General features: G+C 50.5%; 1 protein-coding gene across 1 annotated transcript; it reads left to right on the top strand.

The window, feature by feature from the left end:
• The first annotated feature begins 8195 nt into the window (after positions 1-8195).
• DIPK1C (divergent protein kinase domain 1C) lies at positions 8196-25180 on the top strand. The gene is made up of 4 exons (XM_019715445.3): positions 8196-8729; positions 14845-15510; positions 19475-19639; positions 22759-25180. Exons 1-4 carry the CDS (start codon positions 8532-8534, stop codon positions 22975-22977), a joined length of 1248 nt encoding a protein of 415 aa, XP_019571004.3. The 5' UTR covers positions 8196-8531; the 3' UTR covers positions 22978-25180.
• Positions 25181-25543: the final 363 nt, after the last annotated feature.

Genomic DNA, 25543 nt, shown 5'->3' with positions numbered 1-25543 from the left:
AGAAAAGGCATTGCTGGCATATGTTAGTTGCAACCAGAACAGCCATAATCCATGTTTTACGGAGAATCTGTTTTCTGAGTCACAGAAACATCCATGCTTTATCAGAAGGCATGCTTTCATTACTGCTGGATATTTTCTCTTATTAACGATCATGTATTATAACAGGGACTCACACATTCACACACCCATGTTCATAGCAGCATTGTTCACAATAGCCACAGGGTGGGCCCAACCCAGGGATCCACCCACAGTCAAGTGTGTGGTCTACAGGTACAACAGAATATCACTCAGCCTTTAAAAGGAGGGAAATTCTGGCACCTGCTGCAACACAGATGAACCTCGAGGACACCATGCTCAGTGACGTAAGCCAGATACAAAAGGACAAATGCTGTGTGATTCCGCCTATAAGGCAGCAGGATTAGTCGAACTCATAGAGACAGGAAGTAGAATGGTGGGTGCCAGGGGGGCTGGGGAGGGAAGAAGGGGGTCATTGCTTAATGGGGACAGAGTTTCAGTTCAGGAAGATAAAACGTTCTGGAGATGATGGTGGTGCTGGATGCACGACAATGCGAATATAAGTGCCACTAAACTATACACTGAAAAATGGTGAAAATGGTCAATTTTATGTTATACATGTATTATCACAATAAAACAATGATATTTTATGATGGGGATTATACATCTTTTGGGCAATTGTTTTATCATTAAAACTAATGTCACCAATGAAACATATATAGTACATCAATCTATTTATGTGCCACTTTCATAGTTTTTCCGTAACTGTTTTCCTCCTTTGCTCATTGGTTCAGTGCCAAAATTACCCAGAAAACCTATTAAAGTACATCTTGATTTAGGAAGTCATCTTGTGGCTCCTTTACTGCCCTTTATAACATTCTATAAAAATAGTGACTAGTGCTGGGATATGCAGAGGAGGCCCTAAGAAATAAAAAGTCTCTTATTTCTGTGTCATGTTTATAGCATAAGTATCCGTGGAAACATTACGGGAACATTGTTGTAATTCTTCAGCCGACTTCTCCTGAAACTGCTTCACTTCTCTCATCATCTTTGGGGTGCTGCCTTCCACAAGTTTATTATCTGTATTATTTGGAAGGACTTTCTACGGATTCTGAATCTCAAGTTTGGGGTGCGTGGGAGGAGCTGGTGGGACCCTCTTCCTGCTGACATCTGAGGAACCGCTCAGGGCAGCTGCAACTGGTGTGGAATTCAAGATGGAGACATTGCTTTTCCCTCAGGAAGTCCCCAGTTTTGTGGGAGAACCAGATTTGTGCTGTGGAGGGCTGGAGAGGAGAGGGGCGTCAGGTGTACCCCTGAGGAGTCGGTATTGGGGGTGAGCTTGGGGCCTGAGCAGGGCCACCAGGAACAAGGAGGACTCGGGCCCCAGAGGACAGACACCACGGGGCAGTGGGGGTGATGGGGAATGGCCTGTGCAGGAAACGGCCGGGGATGGTGCAGCAGAGGGCACGTCACAGAGCAATCAAGTGGCCCTTGAGCTGGAGCATGTCAGCCAGTTTCCTTGTCCCAGAACATAACTGAAAGATAGAGGTGGGACTGGAGTCAGCCTGTGGGGAGAGAAAGAGGCCCTGTCATGGAGGCTTAGACAGGACTTGCTAACCGGATGTGAGGACCGAGAAGGCCAGTTAGGAGCTGTAGTGGCCCAACACACTGATAGGATGGGGGTGCTCCCCCCAAACTAAGTCAGCATAGAAAGAATCCTCAACCATGCAGTAACTGTGCGAAGGCTAACAAAGTTAGCTCTCCCCATGGTATTTCTTTGTTTTTCATAGAATATCCAAAATAAAATTATTTTAAGTACTTTCAACAAATAGTTTGAGTTTTTGTACCATCCATACCCAAAGCATGTGCTTACAATGCTCGTTGAAAAATCCACTCAACATCACATGTCATCAGGGAAATGCAAATTCAAACCACGATGAGATGCCGCTATACACCTATTAGAAAGGCCAAAATCTGGACAGGACACCACCAGCTGCTGGCGGGAATGTGGAGCTACAGGAGCTCTCATTCACTGCTGGTGGGGATGCAAAATGCTGCAGCCACTTGGGGAGACAGTTTGGTGGTTTCTTACCAAACTAAACAAACTCTGACCATGTGATCCAACAACTATATTCCTTGGTATTTACTCAAAGGAGTTACGTCCACACAAAAATCTGCACGTGACTAATTTACAACAGTTTTCTTTATGATTGCCAACACTTAGAAGCAACCAAGACGTCCTTGAGCAAGTGGATGGATAAACTGTGGCCCGTCCCGACCATGGAATATAATTCAGCGCTAAAAAGAAATGAGCTGTTGAATCATGTAAAGACATGTAGGAAACTTAAATGCATCATTACTAAGTGAAAGAAGCCATTCTGAAGAGGCTACATCCTTGGATGATTCCAACTACAGAGGGAGCCAAAAAAATGTATACACATTTTAAGAAAGAAAAAAAACTGCATTAAAATTGTAATAGTTAATATATACTGATTACAAAAGATGAATACAAGTCATGTGTAGACATTTTTTTGGCATCCCCAGTATGTGACATTCTGGAAAAGGCAAACCTATGGAGACAGTGAAAAGATCAGTAGATGCCAGAGTCTGGGGAGAGGGAGGAGACGGAGCACGGGTCCTCTCTGATGTCATAATGGTGGACATATGTCAGGACGCACCTGCTCAGGCCCAGGGAATGTACACTCTGGGTGATAAAGATGTATGTTCATCTGTTACCAGATGTGTACCGCTCTGGTTGGGCTGTGGATGGTGGGGAGGCTCTGCATCTGGGGGAGCAGGGACTTGTGGGAAATCTCCGTAACTTCTTCAGTTCTGCTGTAAACCTAAGTCGCCTCTAAAATATGTCGTCTAGTTCAAGAAAGTCCAGTGTGGGGTATGAGACGGGTGGGGCTGAGGATCGTCCTGGGGTGCTGGACTAGGAGGTTACTGGGTGGATTAGGACGTTTCAGGGCTCCTAGAAGGAGAGTAAGGAGTTGAGGTGGAAGCTGTCTGAGCCTACCGTGTTTCCCCAAAAATAAGACCTAGCCTTACAATCAGCTCTAATGTGTCTTTTGGAGCAAAGATTAATATAAGACCCGGGTTATTTTACTATAATATAAAACCAGGTCTTGTGTAATATAATATAATATAATATAATATAATATAATATAATATAATATAATACTATGTCTTTTATTAATTTTTGCTCCAAAAGACACATTGGAGCTGATACTCCAGCTAGGTCTTATTTTTGGGGAAACACGGTAGCGAAGTCCACGAGATGCTCTGTGGGGAACAGGGCTCAGGTGGCACCCGTCTTCTACGTAATAGTGCAATCTTCTCAGTAACAAAGCCACTGCTCTCTCCCAGCAACACGGAGAGAGCCAAGATTAATGGGGGTGTGGGGAAACAGGTGATTTGACACGGCGGCTTCTCATATGCTGACACTTAATAGCCCTTGGTAAGGAGAATCTAATTCCAGAGCTATGAGCATTTTCAGGACATTTAGCTGGCAAAGCAGCAGCCTCCAAGGCATTTGGGCTCTGTGGACTTGAGCAAGTGAGACCCATCAGAGTTGAGGGTCTTTTCTTTTCATCTGCTAGGGAAAGACCCACTTAGCTGCATGCAGTTCCACAGTTAGGTGAGCAGCTGGGGCTGCAAACAGTGTCAGGCATGCTTTACGGTAAAGCACCGCTCTCTGCAAAGAGTTGCATGTCATTTGCCAAGAGGGAAATTACAAATTCTGGAATGTCACCCTCTCCTAGGGCCCTCTTATAGGAGTGTGAAGGCCAAATAGCGTGATACATTGTTTCCCCGTGAGGTGCCATGAATAGAACGGGCTCCATCAGGGTCTTTCATATGCATGCATGCACATGAAGATGGCACTGTGTGTAAAGTGTGGGCTGGAAAGGAGGGGGCAGAGCCAGAGGGAGACAGGTCAGCATCCGTGTGGTCACTCCCATCCCTCCATGTGCACTGGAGGAAATCCCAACAAGCAGCTGTGTCTTGAGTTAAAATGAAAAATACAAGAAGGGAGGCCAAAAAAAAGGTTAGACATTTCCTACAGTTTACTCCCAAGCAACACAGTACAACTAACTGTGGGTGGTTTGGAAACCCCAGAGGCTTATCAACCAAGGCGAGTCCTGTAAGGAACTCAGTGATTCATTTCGTGCAGAGATCTCTGGCCAACCGTCCTCAACAAACAGTAAAGGCAGGAGCAGGACAGCACAGCGACAGCGGCAGTGAAGGGACGCCTGCAGGGCAAGGGAGAACAGGCTTCTTCTACCAGGAGACTTTTCCTATCAATGCAAACTTCACGGCGCAGTTTCTGAGGACAGCTCCCCTTTTCCACGGATGGACGCCTAAGGTTTATTTCACCACTCCCATCACACACAGTTATGCTACTTCCCCCAAGAATGCTTGATTCTCCTCCATCAGGGCAACACAGTCATTGGACTCTATAAACTCCATGACCTGGGGCTCTAAGCAGAAGTGCCAAAAAAGCCAGGCTTCCATTTACCATTCTCAACTCCCTTCTCCTTACCTCTTGGGACCCTGGCGTCTGGTTGTAAAGGACTCCCAAAGGGCCCCACCCCTGCCCCCCCACCCAGGCTGGCCCCAGTCTATGGAATAACTTCTCCTTCCTCGGCAAACAAAACTCTCTTTTAAAATAAGACAAAAGCAAGGTAAATACCTGGGTAAAGTAAAACCCAAATGACGGTTTTTGAAGTGAGGAATAGGCTTGAGAAGAGACTTAATTTTTTTTGAGTGGGGAGGGAAGTTTGGCTATCCGTCATTTTCTTCAGGCCAACCCTCCCTCATCCTGTAACCCCATAACAGGGGATCAGAAACATGCCTCCTTCTGAAAGGCGGCTGCCCCTTTCCTGTGCTTTCATCGTGTGCCAATGTAGCCACTGCTGGGATGGGCAACAGAGACCAGGACAAGCCACGTGTGAGTGAAAATCTTGTTCTTGATGACTTTTGCGAAGAACGGGTAAAGCTGACAAACGTGTGAAACGTTCTTCGCCTGTGGCAGAATATTTCAGTGAATGCTTGTGACATGCAGAGGACGTGTCACACTCTCACTTCTAGAGTGGATGATCTGAACATGGAAAAGGAATTAGAACATCAAACCTGGAAGCAGGTGAGTGGGCCCCTGGTCTGTCACTCCCACTAACAGATCTGACTTTCTACTCAGTCCACGCGGCCAGGGTGCTGGGGGAATGGTGTGTGCTAACGTGTGTGAGTATATCACACACAGCGTGTGACGGTATTGTACAAACCCAGGCATGTTCATTGTTTGTCAAAGTCTTTCTAGGAAGAAAAATACTTTGACGAGCTCAATGTATGTAAAAATGCAGCAGAATCAAGCACTAATAAACCTACTTGTCTAGCATAATCAGAGTCAGAAAACTATAGAATTTTACTTTTTCTTCCAGGAATGGCCAATAGGCAAAATATTCATATTCTGTTCTCAATGACAAGATCCACTGTCAACAGATGAGTTCAGAACCCAAAGGATATGTTCAAACGTATCCCCAGCCCTGTGATGTATCTGCACTGTTCAATTTAGCCTCAGGAAATCAGACAAATAATGATGAGCTAGAAGCACTGTCTCAGAGCAATGGTACAGAGCACTCAATGTTCTCTGATCTTTCAGAACAAAGGCTGGAATACACATGCCTCTCATTTCTTTAGCAGATATTTCAGGATGTCCCCTGTATCAGGACCCAGATTGGGTGCTGGGAATACCTCTAATCTAATGGAAGAGATAGATGAATGAACAGTCTAGTCTGCATGCTTGGTTAAAACTGACGAAACCTGAGGACACCTTCTGTTCACTCTGCTCTGTTGCGATGGGTGTCTGAGGCCTGGGCATGGGGCAGAGGTGTGGCTCAGGAACACAGGGTGCCTGTGATCTCCTCACAGGACGTTTGACCCGTGTGGTCCTACAGAGCTAACTTTCCCTCTCCTTCCAGACAAAGGAAAACGAGCTTATGAGTTCTTGGGTGAATGAAGTGTGACTGACAGGATCGTTGCACTCAGCCATTCCCAACATTACGACTTCGGTTTTCACAGTTTGGGTGAAGGGGAGGGGAGTGCAGCTCCTGGATTTCATGCAGTGTTTTTAAGGAGTCAAGCCCTATTCAAATGAACTTGATGCAAAACCAGCACTGCGCCAGGCCACTGTTCCAGCTCTGCCTATACTCTCAATGCTGACCTGGAGGCTCCCTGCCAGGCCCCAGGAAAGGCTGCCAGTCACTAGGAATCACACAGTGGAATCCTGATGGTGGCACCAACCTGCAGCAAGCAGGGCTCCTGGGAAACGAGACCTTGTGTTTCCTTGCTCCTTAAGCCAAAGCATCACATTTTGTTGTTAATGTAATGATTCATTTGTGTGTGTGTGTGTGTTTCTGCTCTAGGGAAATATCCGTAGTACCAAGGGTACAGCTGGTCTGTAAGCCACCTTTCTGGGAATACCCAAAAGAGCCCCTTTGGAGAGCGATTTAAAAAGACTCCCCACACCTGCTATGGGACCTCTTAGTAAGAGGGCTTGGTGAGCTGCATTGTGGCAGACTTCAGCCCCATCCACCTTTCCATGGCTCTGTGCAGTGTGCAACCTGCACAACAGGATGGCAGCCCTCGTAGGTCCTGCCTCCCGAGGATCTTCTTTCAGCTCAAGAGAGCACCATGACTTCTGTACTAAAGCAATCTGAACGTTGAGGATCTCTTTTTGTGAATTATAATCTTCTTTTCTTCTGTATACTTTTCTTTATAAAATGCCAAAAGGAGTGTGGTTATTAACAGACTGTAAAAACTGACAAAAGGACAGCTTACTTCGCAAATCCCAATGTCGTTAACTTTTATTTCAGGCTCTGCTTTTCCCTTGTGATTTTTATTCCTAGATTTTAAAGGCTAAATGTTCACACTTCTGTATCTCTCCTCTTTCCTATTCCTGCCCTCCTCCCAATAAAATGTTTGGGAAATGGGATCTACTTTGCACCTCCAAGTCAGGATTTTCAGTAGTGTCCTGGGATGCCTTCTGCGCTCATCTATTTTGAAATGAGCCACCCAAGTGTTGATACAGCCAGCCTGAGAAAACGTCCCCACATGGTGCTTCTGGCTGGGGCAGGGTGTGCCCTGGAAGTGGGAGAGCTGGTCACAGCGAAGGCGGGCATTACTGTTGTTCACTGAGCTGTCCCCAAACCCCAAGTGTCATTAGGGAATATCTGCGACACACCCAAACTGCTCCTGAGGGCTGAGCCTTTGCTAATTTGATGTTTCATACTTCCTGGGCACTTCTATCCCTGAGCCATGAAACTTGAAGTTAAATTGGTGAGTTGCAGAATAGACAAGGTTAGAAAGCCTGTTCCGAAGGAGAATTACAGAATGCTTCATCGGGGCCAGAATCATTCTTGCTGTGCCCACACTCAGGAATGGATGTTTTGAAATTCAGGCGTAGTGCAGGCGGGAGGGCAACCACGACGGGCTGGCAGGTACAGGCGTCGAGTAAGCTTCTGCGGCGTGAATGCAGGAGCCACGGGCGAGGCCTCCCTGTGACAGCGCCCAGCCCATCGGCCCACCGCCCACCGGGGACTCTGGATCTAGGGGAGAAAGGCTTTCAGGGAGAGGAGGGACAGCTCCGGGGGGTAGGGAGGCGGTGCTGCCGTGAACCAAGGATGGCTCTGCCTGCCACGGCGCCCGCCTATTGCAGCAGCTGGGACGAAACACTGAAGCACGCCCCCCCGCAGAGGATGTTACAAATAGACACACGGGCAGATTTAGACACAATTAGCCAGCGCTTTCTCTTCGCCAGGGGGAAGCGGAGACGTTTAAGCACCGTGGTGTTTTTTGCCCCTGGAGTTTTGGCAGCCTGGGCAGTAGGCTGGGTTCAAGAGGCTGCCTGGGAAAGGTGGGCGGGGTCGCCACAGCGTCCCAGACTGTCCTGCACCCCGGACTTTACGCACCCTTGGGGTCTCACCGCGGGGAGGGCCTCCCAAGTCGGGGTAGACGCAGAGGAGGGAGGAATCTAGTAGAGAGGCAAATGGGGGGGGGGGGGGCAGAGAGGGACCAGGGACGCGGAGGTGTCCTTAAAAAGACAAGGTTTGGGGCACTTAGCAGCCGCCCAGAGAAGAAGGGGTAGGTCTTGTCGGAATTGAAGGTGTATTGACAGAGGAACCAGAATCTATAGTCGGGGGAGTTTGAATCTGCGCAGATTCTGTTTAAAAGAATCCTGGTCTTCTGGGGGCAAAAAGGTGCCAAAAAAGTGGACAGGGTGTTGGGGTGAGGCCGTGGAGCAGGGTGTCCAGCGCGCAGACCTGGAGCGGGATGCTGGGGCAGGCGCGCGGGCTGTGGCCTCCCGGCACCCCCACCCATCCCAGGACGCGCCTGGCGGGCGATCCTGCGGCGGAGCCTCCTCTCCCCTCGCGCGGCCTCTCCCCTGCGCCCCCTCCCCCGCGGAGCTGCGGAGCACCGACGCGAGCGCAGGGCGCCGGCGGCAGGCGGCTGCGCTGGCCATGGCGCCGGCGGCGGGCAAGCGGGGCCGGCTCCGGAGGTGCGGGGGGCGCAGGCGGTGCGGACGGGGAGCACTAATTGCCTGCGCCGCCTGGACCGCGGGCTGGGTGTTGGCGGCCGCACTGCTGCTCCGCGCGCACCCGGGCGTCCTCTCCGAGCGCTGCACTGACGAGAAGAGCCGGCGCATCCTGGCCGCGCTGGTAGGTCCCGCAGCAGCACTGCCCCGTGAGGCGCGCCCGGGGGAGGGGGTGGCAGGGGGGACACTGGCATGGAATGCCCAATGCGCACATCCCGGTCTCCGGAATGGAGAGTGTGCCCAGAAGTCCTCTGTGGGCGCGCGGGGGTGTCTCTCCCTATTTTGCCAAAATTGGTCCTTTGTCCCAAGAGTCTTCCTGCCTGACTGCTTTCCCACAGCCCCTGAGCCCGCGCTCCTAAAGAAAGTTTGCGGGTCTGCTCGGAGTCTGCCGACAGCCCCTTGGTGCCCGCGTCCTGTGTGGGGTGGCCAGGCTCCCCGCGCTGGTCAGGACGTGGCCGGCAGGGACCACGCCTCTGCCTCTCGGGTCTCGCTCCTCTTGCTCAGCTGCCGCTCTGTGGTCCCAACTTGGGCTGCGCTGCGCCGCGCCCAGTGCAGACGACTCCTAGGGCCCTGCCTCCTGCGCCCCAAACCCGCGTTCGCCCCTGCGTGGTCCGTGGGACCCTTGGCAGAGTGCGCTCGGGGGAGGGGAGCGCACCGCGGAGGCGGCTCAAACCCCGCAGACTCCTGTGCTGGGGTCATGACAGCGGTCTCTTTCCCACCAGGGAGGGGGCGGGCTGGGTGCTCCTCGGCTGCGCCACGCAGTTAGGGGAGGAAGAAACGCCTGGGTCGCAGGCTGCTGCACTCACTGGGCCCCAGACGCTCATCAGTTCCTTCCAAACGTTGGCTGCTACTCTGTCTGTTTGGTTCGGAAGATGACGCGCATTAAGAGACCTAACAAAGGTGGGAATTCCCCAAAAGGAAAGCCAAGTAATGTGCCCACGCGGCTACTACTGTGACATTGGTTTCTGATGTGATTCCTCACTTCCCCAAGCAGTGACCATCTAAGCACTTGGTGTGAAAAGTGATCTATTTTTAAAGAAATCTTCTAGAAATGCACGGAAACTTTTCGGGCCAATCACGTACTTACTTACATGGGTGGGCCTTTTGAGATTGCAGGTTTACACAATGGAGTAGCATAAAGGTTTCCAAGTAAATGATTACTATAAAAAGTGAGGTTGGAACATTTTAAATGAGTGAAATGTACATGCTAAAAAAAATCATATTCCGAGTCCGACATGTGTCATCATGAATTGACCAACAATGCATGTGAGACACTTATTATCCATTCCATCCCTCCATCCATCCGTCCATTTATCCATCCGTCTAGCCCGTATCCATCCATCTATCCTTCCAGCCATCCATCCATCTGCTGTTACACGAAGTTCTATCAAATTTTCTTTAAGCTGCATGAGCTCATTGATTTTTCTCAGTAATCCATATAAAAATTCCTTTCACTCATAGATATTTTCCCTTTTTTGGGGGGGGGGACTGATTAATTATAGTGAACAAAGATTAATAGTTTGGCCAGGATGGAATGAATACCTGTTTACAAAAATAATAATCTTTTAGATTAAAAAAACAAATGTCATTTTTCATTTATATACCTTTGGTTAAGTGGGAAAAGGCCTAATGGAAATTAAATAGCCTAATATAATTTAAGTAACTGCTAATCATAACTTTCCCAGCGTTCCAGCTCATAAATTAAAACCAATTCTGATTAGAGGCTCCAGCAGTATCTCCCCAGTGGCAGGCTATGGACTCGTTTCCAGTCTGACATAAAGCTGAAGCGGTCAGTCTGTTTCTGAAGGCTCTCAGTCCTTCCAGTCGCCAAAAGAATTATTTGAAATACCAAGTCTTTCTGTCTTCCTAAAGTTCATCTGATGTTGTCTCAGTGAACTGACTTTTTGGGGAGTGTCATTAGGACACCCCATTTGAGGCTGTTATCTCTCTCTCTCTCTCTCTCTCTCTCAATACTTTCCCTTTCTTCCTGCCACGTCCCTTTCTACCTTCTCCATTCTGGATTGGTTGGTGCGAGCCCCACCCTGGTTCACTTTTAGTCAGGACACACTAATCTAGAACGAGGTTTGAATACCACCCCAGTGTCCCCAACCCAGATTGCTGGGCCCTGGCTGCCGTGCAGAGGCTGGCATTGTGGCCTCCCAGGACGCCAGCTGAATCGAGCTTCTGTCTCTGGGCTCCCCAAGTACTTCCAATTCATTCTGCCTGGCTTTTATCCTTAATGATAAAACTGGCTGTTATTTTTCTGACTGGCCTCCAGACTCTCATTAGCTTTCCCTCTGAATACCAGAGCACAGAAGGAGTAACTGAGCTGAGCCAAAGGGAGCCCTCTCTCTCTGGCAGAGGCAGTGAACTTGGGGGCAACTCCTGCTGTGTTCCCAGGCCCGCCAGTGCGGTGGGGGCACCGCTGGCCTGTGGGGCATCTGTAGATAAAGCCACGGAGCTGGTTAGGAGCTGGGAGTCAGGTCCGCTGGTACCCCCAAGCCCACCTGAGGCTCCTGAGGAAGCCCACCATATTCCACAGCCCTGGAAGAAGGGAGAGCTGGAAGAGCCAACTGAAATTGTTCCTGAGTCAGGTGTTGGGTCTTAGAGCTTCGGATTTTCTAGTCAGACTGCAGTGTTGCTCTTTACTGCAGCTTTTCAGCACATCTAATAATCAAGACACTGTACATCCTCTTTGACTTCTCTGTGAAGTCTCTAGAGCCCGACTATTCCCATGAACCATGCAGGAGGCTATGCCAGGCTGACGAGCCTTACACCGTGCCTGATAACTTATGAGCCCGCTTCTGCTGTGCAGGCACGGAGGGGTGCGCTGCAGGTGCCCATGTTCCATGCTCAGTAGTTGCTCACGTATGTTTCTCACATATTTGATCCCCTCAACCACCTCTGGGAGGCACATGCTATTACAATCCCATTTCACAGATGGCAAAATCGAGCCCCAGAAAGGTAGAGTAACTTGACCTGACTCATGCAATGTGACCCTGTGCAGTCAGATAGTAGAGACCCCGTGACAGTAAGTGGCTTCTCCAGTATGAAAACCCTCAGTTACAACTGGGTAGACTTAACCCTTCCTGGGCATATCCCTCTCAATGCATCTCAAAAACCTTCCCACAGACTTTGATATTCAGAGGCTTAATGCCCTTTTGGCTAGTTAGGCTGTGATGTGATTTAATTTAGTTCCCTCCATACAGGGTTCCTTTTTAAGGGGGCAGGCTTGCCTTTCTGTGCTGTGATAGAAACCCAGGGCCCCAGTGGGACCCCAGCATCCAGGGCACATACCCAGGAAGACTTTGGAGCATAGTAAGACTCTATTCCCCTGAGTGCTTCGGCCGTGTTCACAATGTGCATCTTCTAAGCAGCCCGGGCTCCGAAGGGGTTGTCCTGTGGACTGGCCAGTCACACAGTGACTGCTCAGGAAGGAGCTCCTGTCCTGTCACATGAATGTGGTAACCACACAGGAACTTGTCCTCCTTAAAAACAAAACCAAGCACAAAAGAAACCCAGCCGTCGGGCATCATCTCTGAGACCCTCTCAACCGATTCCCAAACTGGAACGAGGCAGCTTTGTTTTTGCCTGAGAACCATGGTACAAGGTGGAGACATTCTAAGCGAAAGGTGCTAAGAACGCTTCCTACAAGAGCTGGGAGTGCTGAAAATGTGTGTCTGTATGTACACACGCCATCCGTAAGAAACACAAACCCACTGTGATTTTAATGAATTAAAAAATGCCAGTTAAGTACAATGAGCCTTTATTAATTTGGGTTTGTTTTTCAGTTTATTTTAAAACCTGATACCTGTGGATTTTGTACGTACATACCTTTGAGTACCGAAATGTCTGTAAGCTGGCAGTTAGGACCTCCTCATATTTGGAGAAAACTGATTTTCAAAATGGAGTTGAAGTAAATAAGCCACTTTTATTAAGTTAAAAAATAGCCACTTCTATAGGACATGCTGCTAATAAAAGAATTTCACAATTGTCTCTAACATGATGCCAATTATTAATTAGTTTGTAAACTTATAACTTGTATTTTAAGTTCGAAGCTTTTTAAATACTAGACTAAGTCTTTCTCTGTGTTTAGTAGGCACAGACACACAAGAAGACCTACCAGACCCACTCTAACCCTGGTAGCCATGGCAACCAAGGTGGATGAAAGTTACATTCTACCTAAGAAGAGTGGGGCTGAAGTGGCAAACGTATTCCATCATAAAGGACGTCCGGAGGAACAGTTCTATAATTACTGCACTCACATATACTTTCCTCTGATGTAAACGGTCTCCTAGGATAAACGAGGCCTCAGGGCCCCGAACGTTGGGTGACAGATCTCGGACCTCAGCTGTGGGAGCGGCCGAGGTTCTGGGTACCTTGCGCCACTTCCTGTCCCGTCCAACGCCCAGTGCTGCGTCCCTTACACCTCCATGTGCTGATCCTCGGAAAACAGCCAAAATTAACGTTCCCCTCCAAAATCAATAGGCCATATGCCAAGTTCAATGTTTCTACCATCATTGAAAATATCTTGCCACTCCTGTTTGGAATTGCCTTCTGGTTTTGCAGGGACAAATGTATAGATTTCAATTCAATTTGAATTTGGTTTCATGGACGCAGTACAGTTTCGCAGGACACACTGTGCTGTGTGGGAGCCAGCAGGTGAGGGGGACGGCACAGGGACCCCCTGGGATCGTTTAGTGAGAGCAGGGGGCAGAGGAGGGAGACCAGCATACCCACTGGCAGGTGGGGCTGATCCGATCTGTGCAGCGTAGGGAGAATTTTTGTCAGGTGGAGGCCTAGGCATGGCGCTTTTGGTAGGATACACCGTCCATCACACAGGCGTGTGGCTTTTCTCTCGACTCCCCTGAATACCTCTACTTCTCGGAACACACCGCACTGCTTTGCAGCTCTGGGTCTTTGCACAGGCTATTCCCTGCGATGGACCTGCCCTCGCCTTCCTCGTCTGTTAGGTGGACTTGCAATTTGTCTTTCAAAATTGAGCTCAGATGCATCTCTCCAGGAAGAAGCCTCCCTGGCCCCAGACTTGTAATGACCAGGGCTGGATAGGGTGGGAGAGAACTAGCATTTCCTGAGATGACCAGGTCCTCTGCACCCTTGACCTTTGTTGACCTTCTTCATAGGTTTCCTGTAACATAGTATCATCTTCCCATTTTATGGACTTGAGAGCAAGTCACACACCTAGTGAGGGGCAGAGCCCAAAGGCAAACCCAGTCTTCCCCAAAGCCACACCTGGTCGTGTTCCTATCTTGCCTATGTCACATCATGAGGTCATTTAGGAGATCCAAAGGCAGCCACCTCTGTTCTGTGAACTCTTAAGCCTGGTACTCTTAAGTTGGATCGTGGTCCAGCTCGCATTTGGCTGGGCTGAGTTTGGAAAGTGGCTCTGTTAATTTGAAGGTGGCCAGGTGTGGCTGAGGCAGGTAGCCTGGCCTGTGGCCATTCCTCTAGCATGTCCATAGGGCAGGGCCTGGGGGACTGTCTTCTTAGGGATGATTGTACTGTGGCGTTGAGGGGGGCTCAGCAGGTCCCCTCGTGTGGCACTCATCAAAGGAGCCCCTAAAGTTTAGTCATCAGAGGGCCCTGGACACCTTCCTAACCACCGCCAGGTACCAAACACGCCCTCCACATCCAGAATGTACCCGCCGCGGTTCCTCTCTTCTGAAGGGCATCCCGGGCGCCTTCCCAGTCTATCTTGCCGACACCACCAGCCAACGGGCCTGTTCGAACTCGTTTCCTGCAGTGAGTTCCCTGAACCCCTATAATCCTCCCGAGCCTGCTGGCATTAAGGCCACACTGCTCATATGGAAACAACGGGCTCAGGGGACCTTCCTGTAGGAAGGCCATGACCATGATCTCGCAGCCCCCCCCCCCCCCCCGAGATCTGACTTAGTTGTCCTTGGATGGGGGTTAAAAGCTCTCTGGTGACCCTAACGCCCAGCCCAGCCCTCTCACTGACGGGTGATGGAGCTGACACCCAGATGGCAAAACGACTTTTCCCGGCGTCACACAGCTGGGTGTCCTGGTTCTGAGGACCCAGTCCGGGGCCTGACTGAGACACTCTGAAGTGTCTGCCTTAATTACTCACTGACCTGAACAGCCGTGTGGCTCCTATTCATGAGGTTCTCTCAACAGCTGGTCAGAAGCGCCCTGAGCGCGGGGACCAGCCGGGGCCTTTGCTGCCCGCCCTGTGGTGACCGACTGCCCCTTCCTTGCAGTGCCGGGACTACCGGGGCGGCGTGCTGGTGGGCGACCTCTGCCAGGACCTGTGCGTGGCTGGGCGGTTGCGGTACCGGCGCTGCTTGTACTACGAGAGGGGCAAGAAGGTGCTGCAGGCCGACTGGCGCGGCCGGCCGGTCGTCCTCAAGTCCAAGGAGGAGGCCTTCTCCAGCTTCCGGCGGCCCGGGCTGCTGGAGGACCAGGCCTGGAAGGGCGGCCAGGACCTCCCCGAGGCAGAACTCCTCCTGCTGGTGGCCGGCGAGGTCAAGAACGCGCTGGGCCTGGAGCTGTCCCACGGCGGTCTGGGGCCGCTGTGGCCGAGGCTCCGGGGTCCCCGCTGGCGGGGCCAGCTGGCCAGCCTGTGGTCCCTCCTGCAGCAGGAGGAGTTCGTGCTGCTCAGCCTGCTGCAGGACCTGAGCCGGCACGCCCCGCCTGTGCTGGGCTCCTGCGGCCACTTCTACGCCGTGGAGTACCTGGCAGCCGGCAGCCCCCACCACACTGCCCTCTTCCCCCTGGGCGGGGCCTCCCGGGGCCTGGCGCGGGCCATCAGCGACATGGCGCTCAGCTTCCTGGACCTGGTGAGCCATTTCGACAACGACTTCTCCCACCGCCTCCACCTTTGCGACGTCAAGCCCGAGAACTTTGCTATCAGAAGGGACTTCACGGTGAGTGGCCCTGGGAGGATGCCTTGCCCATGTGGGGGTCCGGGTGGTTGTAAATGAGGGGATTTCTGAAGTCCTGGGAAACACTGTGACATGATGCAGTCTTCTGGCCTGGACCACCCCTGCCCTAGCAGCCCACCCTCCCTGGGTGAGAATTCAAAGCACACCAGCACCTCACGCGCTGCCCCAGCAGTGGGGCTGTAATGAAAGGACTGTGGGAGCTGAGGGCTGTAAGGCCGTGTGTCCTCGTTCCCCAAGGGTCACTCTGGTTTCTCCACAGCAGCGCAGCAGTTTCTTGAAAGGTGGCTCTTGCTGCGTGCAGGACACAAGCTTCAGGCGATGATGGGGCAGCAGAGGATGGCCTGTGGGGGCCTCTGCACAACAGCCCCGTTGGCAGGTGTGGTTTTCAAACGGCCCGCACTCCACTATGATGTGCAACTTTTTCTAGCATGTTCTTCCTGGAGGGTTCTAGGTACTTCCTCTCTGTGGGTCAGACCTCTGGAGGGATGAGTGGCGTTTCGGTGCCTTCCACAAGGGAGAAACATGCCCAGCGGAAACGTCTGCCTCTGCACTGCTCTGTCCACAGCACGTGCATTGGAGCTTCCACTCTGGTGGCTGAGGAATTAAACGAGGTGGAGAAGCAAAAGCAGGAAGGGATGTCAGTGTCTCATCAGATAACACCCTCCCACTCCCCCCAGCTAGGCTAACCCGGTTGTCAGATTAACACCATGGTGATCTGGCATTGACCGGGGTCCCTCCCCCTGCCGTAGGGATTAGCTCATACACTGCAGGTGCTGGCAGGTGAAGGGCCAGGCAGGCTGAACTCCGGCCACCTCAGAGGGCCAGTCATTGTGGGGGCTAGCTCATGGTGGAACAATGCTCTTTACGACAGGAAGAAGGTACTATTACTGCCAGCCATGGCCTCCAGGGCAGGGGCACAGGGCTGCCTCCTGAAGACAGCCTGCAATCAGTGCAAATCCTTGTCCTCCAAGCCTCGTCTTGAGGTGGAGTAGCATCTGTCCTGATGCTCTTCCCTGGCTGCCCCAGAGGGTCTGATAAACGGGGGAGGCTCCAAGTGTGGAAGGAAAAGAGCTGAGAGGTACTGGGAGGGTCCAGAAGATGCCAGAAGGGCCTCAGGCCTAGCTGCAATAGCTGGGCTCCAGGAGTGGAGGGGAGGGATGCCCCAGACTCATCAGCTCATTTCTCAGAGCTGCGACCCTGAGGGAGGCTTTCCTTCTTCCTGAGCAGGGAGGTTATGGAATCCACTCGAAGGGCCATTGTTCTCCTCAGAGCAGTCCTGGGGGCCACCCTGACGCCTTGGAGAGGGGGTGGAGTGTCCACACACAACCGCTGGCATTGGGCAGTTATGGGGCCTGTTCTTCTCATCATTAGATCACTTGTTTTTCATCCAGAAAGTATGAGGGAATGTCAATGTGTGGAATTCAATGGGTGTGATGGAAGGTGAGAGACTTGAGAGGCTGTGTAGCCATGTTCCCAGGAGAGGCTCTGGAAGGAGGTGGGGCCGATGGGTCTTCCCTGGAGCGTGGGCACCACAAGACGTTACTGGCTCGCACGTCCACTTGAGTTGTACCTTTCCGCATGTTGCACATAATACTAGGCACAGAATATTTGTTCAGTGAGGTAATGGCTGCACTCGCGACCTCCCCCAGACTTGCCGCGTGGACTGGTTCTGGAGCACACGGGGCCCCCGCCTGTGCCTGAGCGCTCACGTGGGGGGCAACGGGGAGGAAAGGACTCTGTCATTACTGACTTTCCTATGATGCTGAGGGTCAAGAAGTTAATTTTCCCTGTAATGTTACAACTTTTAAGTGAAAACCATCAGTAGAATCAGCAGCATCAGAGAACTTGATGGAAATGCAAATTCTCCAACTTCACCCCAGACCTACTGAGTCTGAAACTCTGGCGGTGGACGTGGCAATCTGTGCTTTACAAACAAGCCTCTGGTGGTCCTGATGCTCTGCAGCTTGAGAATGAGCGAGCTCAGCGAGCGTCCTGCAGGTGGGTCCTCCCTTTGACGGATGCTGCACTGCTGCCCACAGGGAAGGAGGACTGAGGACTGACAGGCATTCACTTTCTTCAGGTCCCCGCGGGCAGGTCTTGAGAATGTAGCTGGTGGTTGGAAATGAACAAGTAGGAAACACCTTTACTTCCTGCCCCCAAACTACTGCCAGCAAGAGTTTCTTTCCAACAGGTGACGCTTCCTACTCTAGAGCCATGCTTTTCAGTAGAGAGTGAAATAATTCTCATCGGTCCCTTCTAGCCTGTTGGCAGGATGGTCTGAAGAAGATGATGCGAGTTAGGTAATTCCATGCACGAAGAATTTTATGACTCTCCTGATGCAATTTAAGAAACCTCCCACAGTTTCCCCAGTTTCTTTTGTCACCGTTCCTATTTTAGGTACATAGAGTTATGCTCACAATAGCTGTAATCTGTTCTGCACCACCGACTAAAACTTTACAAATGAATCTGGCTCTCCTGGGAGATGGAAAGGGAACACTCGGAAATGGTAGAGAGAGAAGTTGTGAGGATCTGAAATTCCATCTACGGGCCCAGGAGAAGTGGGGGGATTGCCAGAAACTATGGAAGAAAAGGATCTTGAAACCCCAATAATAAACTATAAATACAATAGATTCATTAGCACAGGTAATACGTTTTTAGTTTATTAAGCAGTGTAAATAATGAAATGACCTATTTCTTTTGGCTAAATAATGAGACAGGAAAAACTGATTAAAGTGATAATTTCTGTTTGTTGTGCCTGAATTAGTAATTAGGCAAAGCTCTTAAATAAGGAAAAGTTCCCTGTTCTTTAATTATTATCCACATATTTTGAAGTAAAGTATTTTTCCTCCTCTGTTTTACTGAATAATACTGAAGATTTCTTCCTGGCATCAGTCCTGAACAAGAAACAAAAGCAAATGAACACTCTTTTGAGATGCTACTAAAGAGAGAAAGAAAGGCTGACATTTTAATGTCGGCCTGTGACGGCTTGTGAAATACCACAGACTCCATCAAATTCATCAAGTCTTCCCATAGCTCCTTAATACCTGCCTGATTTGGGCAGAGTCCAGGTTTTCTCAGATTTGAGCTCATTTTATTTTATTTTTTAAAAATTCAAGTGGTTGAGGGAAATATGCATAATTTAGATGTTATTCTTTTACTGATTTTGAAGGCTATTTGGTTTGAAGCCAAGAAGATAAGTCTGAAATTCCAGGGGGTCATCACATTCTCATGCTGTTGGATCAGAGTCCACAAGTATCAACCCTAATTCAAGAACTTGGAGGCTGTTATTCTAACCCTTCCCCCACCCCCAGTCCTGTGTCTACCTGAACAGTCAGTTACAAACCAGTTGACTCAGGTCACAGAGACGCGATCGATACTCACAGGGCCACCATCGATAGTCACAGGGACGCCACAGATAGTCACAGAGACACCATCGATAGACAACTTGGGTCCCATCCACTCCATTTTCACCAACACACCCAAGACCTGTCTCCTGAATGTACTGTCCTTCTGCTGCCCATATTCATGGGGACAGATGATCCGTATCTGACTGCTTTTGTAATCCTGACCCTGGAAGGTCAGAGACCAAAATGATAAAGCAACGGAAGGGGAGCTAATTCATTTTAAAGACATTTCAGAGATTTCTACTTTTAAATCTACGGAACACTTAAAATGAAAAGTGGTACTTCTAGTTACAGTTCCAAACGCTAGGCTTTCACTAGTGACAGCAGCTACAGGCTTGCAGTATAATCTGGCTGGTGGAAATCAACCAAGGCCTCCCCTGTGGCGGGCAGTCCTGCTGGCTGGCTGCTCTGTGGCCCCCGCTCTGTGCCCCCCCCCCTGCCCTGGGACACCTGCTCCCACAAACCGGGAGAGGGCGCCGCACGGGTTCCCGCTTACTGAGCTCCCGTGGCCCTTCGATCACCCTGTGCCCTTTTGGTTACAGGTGGTGGCCATTGACGTGGACATGGCCTTTTTTGAACCTAAAATGAGGGAAATTCTTGAGCAGAACTGCACGGGAGACGAAGACTGCAATTTCTTTGACTGTTTTTCAAAGTGTGATCTGCGAGTGAACAAGTGTGGAGCAGAGCGTGTGAACAGCAACCTGCAGGTGAGCAGGGGGCGTGCCCTCCGCCCTCCGTGGGCCTCGGCCTCCGCTAGGCTGGAGCACCCCGTTAACGCCAGAAGGCCCCCGTTTCTGTGCCGCCTGAGGGCAGGACGGTGGGAGACTGGGTGGTCACTTGTTCTTTGCTATCTGCCCCAGGGGGCTGTTGGTCTAATGGTGCCGCTCCCAGCAAAGCCTGTTCCTGGCCCCACCGCCAATTATGGGGGGGCTTCGATAGCTTTTCTCTCTGGGTCTATTTTCTGTATCTACACACACGTGAGCACGAAGGGTGAAAAGAGTACAAAGCAGTCCTGAGACACAGCCAAGTAGGGAGGTTGGATGGACACAGTCCAGGCAGGTGACCGGTTAGGGCCAGCAGGTGGTAATAGCGAGAGGACATGTGTCTTGAGTCCTGGAATCAGAGATAAGGGGGACTCGATACTGGGCCCCAGCTTTCAGATCGGGTCTAGAGCCAGAGAGGTCCCCACTGCGGGGCTCAATACCCCATCAGCCTCTCCCGTTGGAAGTTGTCTGCTCTCAGCCCTCACCTCAGGCTCCCCGGTGGGCGTGGGTGAGCCTGGCCCCTGGGACTTGATTACAACCAGGAGGAGGTCAGGGCAGAGAAGCTGGGCTTACTTGCCCCCCACCGCCTGTGCCTGCGACCGCAGCTACGCGCTTGCCCCCCCTTTCCTGCTTTGTTCTCTCCTGTCCAACTCTTGCCCCAGTCCCACCTGCACTGCAGCCTATTCCTACGGTCCTCCAACCCGAAAACCACGGTGACCGCATGCAGGCCTGGTGACGTGGACCTAGGTGGGAGCAGGCCTCAGCGTGGTGCCGTGTCATGCCACAGGGAGTACTCACCTGGGGACCTGGACAGCGGTGGTTAATCCGGGGTCCTGGAGCAGCCCAACGAAACCTTGAGCTGGAAGCCCAGTGGTGACGTGGCCTTTGGAGGCTTCTCCATCCCAGCCTCTAACTTCCTGTGGACTCACGCCCTCGGCGTGTCTTCAGCAAAATCTTCTTCAGCTGTGGGAACAAGAGGCTTTTTTTTCACTAGAGCATTGGCCACCTGTGACCTCATCCCACAAAGTGGAAACACTAACACCTGCCCTTTGCAGCATCATGAGACTGGGGTTCCTATCCGTAAGATATGAAGGGCTCTTACAGATCCCTGCAGATGTCCTTGCAGAGGCCCTCACCCCCAGCCTCTGCGGCTCCGAAAGTGTCCCCAGGATTGTCCTTCACCCACCAGAGCTTCTTGCTTCTTTCCCAGATCCCAGGGGCAGCAGCTGGTGAGTGGTCAGTGGCTTTGCTTATGCCCCGCTCCCTGGCCTCAGAGCGGAACAACTCTGCGGTTTGGGGCCATCCTAGCACCAGAAGTTCACCTTCTCTCTCAGTTCCATGCAGGCAAGGTCCCCAAGAGTGCCCTCAATAAATCCCTGCATGCAAACCTCATCTTAGAGTCTGCTCCCCAGGAAACCAATTTAAGCAAGGGGCCTAAGTTAAAACAAAAAGACCAACGTCCGATGGAAACGTGGGCACAGGATATCAACGGGGCCATTTACAGGGAAGGAAACACAAAGGGCTCTCAACCTGACTGGTAAGAGGAACAATGCAAATTCAACCATTTTCACCCACCCATCAGCATTCTCGCAGGACATTGCTGTGAGCATAGCTCAGCACAACCTTTATGGGGCCAGTCTGGCGTTATCTATCAAAACAAGAACTGTACATGCCTGTGGGCTAGAAATTCCATTTCTAGAAATGTAGTCTCATGCATAAAAGGAAAATGACATATATGCAAGATATGTATTGCAGCATTGTTCATAATAGCAAAAGTTAGTAAGTAACCTAAATTTCCATCAATAGGGGACTAGTTAAGTAATTCGCACCCACACATTGGAGGTGCAGCCATTAAAACACGTGGGCTCTCCTTATAAGAACTGACTTGGAAGACTCGCCCTGATATTTGGTTAAATGGGGATGGAAGCTATAGAGCAGTGCGTGTATATACGACCATTTATGTAAAATAAAAGGAAAGGGAAGCAAGTGCATGCACAGGCTGTGTCTACCCAGAGTCTTCTAGAAGGAAACTGAAGGGACTGGTTGCCTCTCAGCCAGAGCTGAGTGTCTGGCTATCAGAAGCAGGATGGAGACCAAGATTCAGTCTATCTTTTGTACTACAGCACAAACATTTGAAATGTTTGCACATGAAAATGTATGATCATTTCAAAGAAGAAATAAAACAACTTGTTTTTTAAAAAAATCCTGGCCCTTGCGGGCATTGGGAAACAAAAGTTACAGTTATGAAACAGCAGCTCTACAAAATTGAGGCATTTGTTAGATGAGGCTAATATAAAGCGTGATATAGAAAAATAAAGCACTATTAATTATGCTGCTCCCCGTCCAGTTCTCCCAGGGAAGAAACAGAAAGCTGTAAAACAAACAGCAGGTTTAAACTGAGGATTTAAAGAGCTCTTCAGCATTAGTGAATTTCTTTGTCTATTAGACTTAAAGGCTGTGGGAGAATGGCTTACTTTTTACTTCTGCTCCTAAAATACATTTCAAGGGCTCCTTAAGAGTCTCAGCGTTTCCTTTCCAATATGCCTTTTCCTCCTGCGAGCCCCTCAGTGCTATCACATTTGCACACTTCTCACCAGCAGGTCATCTGAGGCTGAGGACAGCTCTGTCCGGGGGTTATCCCTGTTACTGGGACCATTTTTATGGCCAAGAAAGCCCATCCTCGGAATGGGGTGCCTGCAGACCTGCCGAGGGGCCGCTCTGACTGCATATGACTTTCTGCTCCCCTTTCTCTTCAGTCCCGTCTGAAGTGGCCCCTAGAACTTGCTCCATCTGCTGGGAGGCTGGAAATAGAAATGTTCTACCTCACATGGGGTTGCCCTTCTCTCTGAGGCAAAGTTTATTCATGGGGCTGAGGAGTTTCAGTTCCAGAAGGGAAGACACGTATCAGAGTCCCACAAAGTCTGCAGGCCTCCCCGCCACTGAAGGATGCTGGGGGATGTGGGCGAAGAGCTAAGGCCTGTGAGACCCAGTGGCAGGCTCCGGGGGCCCTTTCAAGGGGGATTTGCTGCCCTGAACTAACTGCTCCTTCGCCTTTCTCTCAGGTCATCTGTGACAAGATATTCCGCCACTGGTTTTCCTCGACTCTCGGGAGCTCTGCCATTTCCTTGGAGCTTCAGCTGCAGTTACAGGCGACGGTGCAGGAATGTGCAGACCCGGGCCACCCTGCTGGGCACCCCCACAGAGCACCCCCTAATGTGTTCCGGAAGCTTCAGAGTCTCCTGCAAGCCACACTGAGAGAACTGCAGGAGGTGGATAACTAGCCACTGCTGGCCTTTAAAACATTCACTCTGAGTTGTTTTAAGGAGAAGACATTTTCACTTTGCAGGTGAATGACCCCTCAGGTATCACTGTGGTCGTCAGAATGTGGCATCGCTCACGGCTGTTTTGATTCCACGTCAGCTGCCAAGATGTGTGCCTCCTTCTCTCCTGTCCTGGCTTTCTGTGCTCTTGTTTGAAGAGACCGTCCTGGCCTCTCACCGGTCACCCCTTTGAAAGTGATATGAGGGGGGCACAGCACAATTTACTTTTGGGGGATCCTCAGTCAGAAACAGCTCCAAGTGTTCTCCCAGAAAATGGTCTCCAGGTTAAAAAAAGGGCACGTGTGTGCATAGGTGTGTGTGCATGAGTGTGTGTGCACATGTGAGGGTGTGCATGTGTGTGAGGGTTGTACAAGTATGTGTGCATGTACACACGTGTAAGCACGGATGCCTAAATGAGCACTGAGTGTGAGCAGTGTGTGAGGAGTGTGTGCTTTGTGGTGGGAGAAGGTGGTTTCTGCAGTGTGCCCTCTGGGACAGCAGGCTTGGCAGCCAAGAAGAGTTACTTTTCTTTGGGAATGAAACACAGTAAAGAACAAAAGTTGCATCTGTAGGAAGTGTCATTTGTATTGGAGAATAGGTGTGAGGCCAGGTCATGGTAGTTTTCAGTTTGGGGACCCGTCCATCCTCTGGATCGTTTTCAGGGAGCGCTGTACCACTTAGCGCAGCCCCTCCCCAGGGAGCAGGGTTTGGCAGGAACTGCAGGTTTGCTTAACGCTGTGTCATCTCAAGACTTGGAAGTGCAGTGAGTACCCAGCTGGCACTGGCCGCAGGCAGGACAGGCCAGCGCTTCCTGTCAGCTGACTGAAGACCCAGTCAGGCACCGCGTCACCACGTCACGCTTTGGTAGACGTGCTTTTCCGTGGAGTCCCGACGAAGCTGCAAACATGAAGGAAACCGCGTTCTGGTCGCCCTGCTGGCAGATGGACCCATGGGGAGCCAGCCAGGTGTCCACTCAGAGGGCACGCGTGTCTACCCCACACCCGGGACAGGGAGACGCATCACTTAATCAGCTGGTCACCCCAAAGGTAAATCGAGAGAGACACTGAGAGGATGAGGTGATTCGGTTAATGGTTTACAAATCGGAGAAGACAGATTAATTCCAAGTTTTGAACAACTCACACGTTGACAAATCCCAGGCGATCTCGCTCTTCCTTCCCCAGCCCTTCCTGATCCAGACAAGGGGAAGTCTCTACTTATGTCCATCTGTCCGCATTTTCTCTGGCCACACAGCAGGTCCGCCCCTGGGCTCGCTCGGTGGAATGACCTATGAATCGGGGGACACTGAAGTTCAGGGGACTCTGAGCTGCTTGACTCCCCACACCTCACACTGTTTGAAGTCCCATCGTAACCTGCTAGGCCAACCCCCTTCCACCACCACTGCTATTTTTACAAATGACTGAATTCCCTAATGGGTCCCCTGCCATCGTACGTATGAACAAGTCCCTCTACATTTGTACTCTCCGGCAGGAAGAAAAAACCCACGTCAGTCACTTTGGTGACAGAAGTAAATTAAAACTAAAGCATGAAGCACAGGCCTCAGGCTAGTCGATTCTAAAGAAAAGAATCAGCTCTGGCACTGGGGGGAAGGCTCCCCTCCACCAGAGCTGTGCCATATGCGGTGTATTCTGCAATGCTGAGGGGCTCAGCGAACCCCGGGAGCCCTCCGGCCAGGTTCCCTTTATGAACTGAAGGTTTCCATGAAGACTGGTGTGAAACAGAGGGTGAGGGAGGTGGGAGGCAGAGGGCTCTGTGGTCTGTGCCCTTAACAGTTGGCTTTAGCACCGTGAGGGCAAATGGGCCTGACACCGGTTGACCCTGGAATTACAGCCCTTCTTAGCGCTGGCTCAGAGCTAACCAGCCAAGCAGCAAAGCTGCCTCCGGAAAGGGAAAAGGTTTGTTTTATTTCCACCCAAACGGAAACAAATGTTTTTGTTTATCATGGAAACGATGCAATATGTAATTACCCAACACAACAGTGTTTTTATTGCTGAAAAGGAATAGTTTTATCACTTTCCCTTGGGGTTTGACTCCTCGCCAGGAGAATTCCATTAACAGCAGTGTCTCTTAAACTATTTGTGCAGAAGTTCAGTTTGTTTTTTTAATTCTCCAACCCTTTGGAAATAATAAAAAATAATAAAACAAAGACTGTTTTATCAGTATTTAATATTTTTAGTGTGACAAGTGACACTGTTTCTTGCTTATCTGACTGACCAACCACCCTACCTGTAGGAGAAAATGTCTACCTAAACGGTTTCTCTGTTTTGTGTTAATAACACACGCGTAGTATACAAGACACCCTCAGAGATTTGTTCCTGGACATCAAGCAGATGATACAGTGAGTTCAGCAAGCACAGGCTGTTTCTTTTAAAGTTTCATCCCAGTTAAAGCAAGTGGTGCTTTATTCATCTCTAATACCTCAGCAGGAGTCAATTTTCACAATTTATCTTGATAAATTATAGTTAAAATTATCTTTGGGTGAAACAATTCCAGATTATATGACCCAGTG

The sequence above is a fragment of the Rhinolophus sinicus genome, chromosome 4, assembly GCF_057876585.1.
Source record: "Rhinolophus sinicus isolate RSI-liver-muscle chromosome 4, RSI-T2T, whole genome shotgun sequence".
Lineage (NCBI taxonomy): Eukaryota > Metazoa > Chordata > Mammalia > Chiroptera > Rhinolophidae > Rhinolophus > Rhinolophus sinicus.
The sequence above is the reverse complement of the archived record's forward strand: the minus strand, read 5'-3'. Positions and strand labels throughout refer to the sequence as shown.